This window comes from Perkinsus marinus (assembly GCF_000006405.1).
Source record: "Perkinsus marinus ATCC 50983 genomic scaffold scf_1104296976064, whole genome shotgun sequence".
NCBI classification, from domain to species: domain Eukaryota; phylum Perkinsozoa; order Perkinsida; family Perkinsidae; genus Perkinsus; species Perkinsus marinus.
The window spans coordinates 1-2,417 of NW_003200536.1; the positions used below are offsets into that span (position 1 = coordinate 1).

General features: G+C 49.4%; 2 protein-coding genes across 2 annotated transcripts; one reads left to right on the plus strand and one right to left on the minus strand.

The window, feature by feature from the left end:
• Positions 1–217: 217 nt before the first annotated feature.
• On the plus strand, positions 218–1,214 carry Pmar_PMAR009697 (Subtilisin DY, putative; the record flags this gene model as incomplete). The annotated part of the gene is made up of 1 exon (XM_002764814.1): positions 218–1,214. One exon carries the CDS (start codon positions 218–220, stop codon positions 881–883), a length of 666 nt encoding a protein of 221 aa, XP_002764860.1. The 3' UTR covers positions 884–1,214.
• A 326-nt stretch (positions 1,215–1,540) lies between these two features.
• Pmar_PMAR009698 (hypothetical protein) lies at positions 1,541–2,222 on the minus strand (the record flags this gene model as incomplete). Its single annotated transcript, XM_002764815.1, has 4 exons — positions 1,541–1,762; positions 1,808–1,913; positions 1,956–2,038; positions 2,082–2,222. The coding sequence occupies 4 exons, from the start codon at positions 2,220–2,222 to the stop codon at positions 1,541–1,543; spliced, it is 552 nt and encodes a 183-aa protein (XP_002764861.1).
• Positions 2,223–2,417: the final 195 nt, after the last annotated feature.

Below are 2,417 nucleotides of genomic sequence, written 5' to 3' on the forward strand. Positions count from 1 at the left end.
GATCGACTGATGTCTCGGACGGTCACAGTCATGGTACGCATTGCGCTGGCACTATCGCCGCCCAACGCAATAATGGTCTGGGATCAGTGGAATCGCACAAGCGAGGTTGATGGCACTCAAGATATGTGATGATACCGGTAGCTGTAACATACTGCTAGCTTTCCGAGCCTTCGAGTTTGCCCTGGAGCACGGTGCTCAAGTGTCTTCACATTCTTATATGGCTGATACTGGTGCAGCCATATTGGAAGAGGCTTACAAAAACGCAGGGGCAACTGGACATGTTATGATCTTTGCAGCTGGGAACGACGGGCAGAATATCGACACCAGTAAATACCCCTGCACGCTAAGCCGACTCATACCAACATCTGTCTGCGTTACTCACACGAACTTGGATGCACCCGATAAATATACGCTTGCTAAAAAGGCAAATTATGGCCCCTATGTGGATATGACTGCTCCAGGCATCGGAGTGTTCTCCACCGTACCACTTAGTAACTACGTCTACATGTCTGGTTCGTCTATGGCGGCCCCTCATGTAGCTGGTGTGGCTGGTATGTTGGCCTCTATGAATCTTAACGGTGAAGATATTATCCGAGCTTTGCGCGCCTCTGTCCTGCCGCTATCAGATAATGAGACCAAATTCCTCAAGGACGGTGGAGGGTTCTTGAATGCACGTCAAGCGGTTGAGAATGCTCTCAAGTTGATGGGTGGTGGCCAAGTGACCACCGAAAGTTGGCAGTCGACGGCAGTTCCTCCGAGCGGAGCCCCAGAGTCTGAGACCACCACCTTCCCAAGTCCGCCTGAAACGTTCCCAGGAATCTCTCATACTATCGCTAATGCGGGCTCGGCATTTGTGCTATTATTGGTGCTGCTGAGCTTCTAGTGCAAGGCCCAGACTGACCTGACGGCCTCAACGGCCAGTTTTTGTGAAGTTGCACGACTGTGCAGATTCTCACCCTGAGCGATGTCTATCAGTAGTTTTAAACTGTATTATCTCTTCTACTGCTCCTCTGTATATCAGATAATGTTTGAACTGAACTATCAGATGTTAGATCAGAATTGTTATCAAGCGTTCAGAGGTTGAACTCATAACGACGTTAGTTCTTTTCGCGGTATTACTTATTTGTTTCCCCTAGCCCGTATCAACAAGGACCAACACTATTTTTTGGATTAGAGTAGGCAAGTGCCCAAGCAAGTGTGATCAGCGAGGAGCGTTCTCATAGTGTTTCTAAGTGGAAGTTCATTCGTTGAATTCACACAGTTGGGATGTCTGATATCACGTCACGCAAGGGCGATGACTGGCTGAAATTAGTGGTGGTTACGGTCCGAATACTGATCAAATCTGATGTAGTCAGTCCTGTCCTCTCGTTGAGGAACCGCCTAGTGACCTGTGGTAACGTCCAAGTTCCTCCACTTAACCCAGCGTTATGGAGGAATGGGAGGTATCAGCCACATAGCGCATTATTGACCCGAACACAACATGGAGGTTTTCAATTGAGCACAACAATGGAAAGTCAACTTGCAAGTCAACCGTCGAGTCTTAAAAGCTATCAAGTACAGCACCAGGGTCCTCAAGGAGGGCCTTCACACGTAGTGCCTCTTCCACGGTGATACCTCTACTGTAAGTAGGCTGGACAAATCTCGAATACATCGGATCATCGGACGGGACCACATCCCTATCGTCGAGGATGACGTACCTCTCTACGAGGTGCGGATGCTCTCTCAACCACGCCTTGATCTCATCCAGTCTGCAGCTGTACACCTGAGTCTTCACACTACGTAAGGCCGATGGGCTCTCATGACTTACCCTTGTGTTAGTCGCTTTATAGTTGAGGTGAGGCGTTCCTGTAGTCCTGCCTATGACCACATCAGGAGGGAGGTCAGCTAGTCGGCAGAAGACGTAGGTGATGTAACTACAGGCAGCTCAAGTGGCTGGCGACGCGTGCTTGACTTACTCCTCGAAACCGCGCCAATAGGTGGTCCACACTAGCTTGCACCCCGTCTGCCGCACTATATCCCCGACACGATTCACGAGATCCTGAACTCTACAGTGGACACGAGCGTGCTACAGAGGCACGTACAGGGTTGAAAATGACTTGGGGTCCTCCTTTGACCGTATTGAGGACACCATCAATGTCGAGGAAAAGGATTTTGTAAGGAGGGGAGCCGCCGCTACTAGTGCAAGCAGTGGTCTCTGCAGATGATGCGGAATTCCCGATCATTTATGGAGAAACGGAAACATTCACAGTTCTCTTCCCGAGAACACCAACTCAACATCTTCCTTGCCACTATGATGACTGATTTTCATGACCACTGGGTTTTACTGTGCTTGCTACGGTAACCGCATATTTCCGCTCTAGTCAACTTCTGATAGGAACAGAACCATGCCGATGTTCAGCGGAATTTGCACACACTAT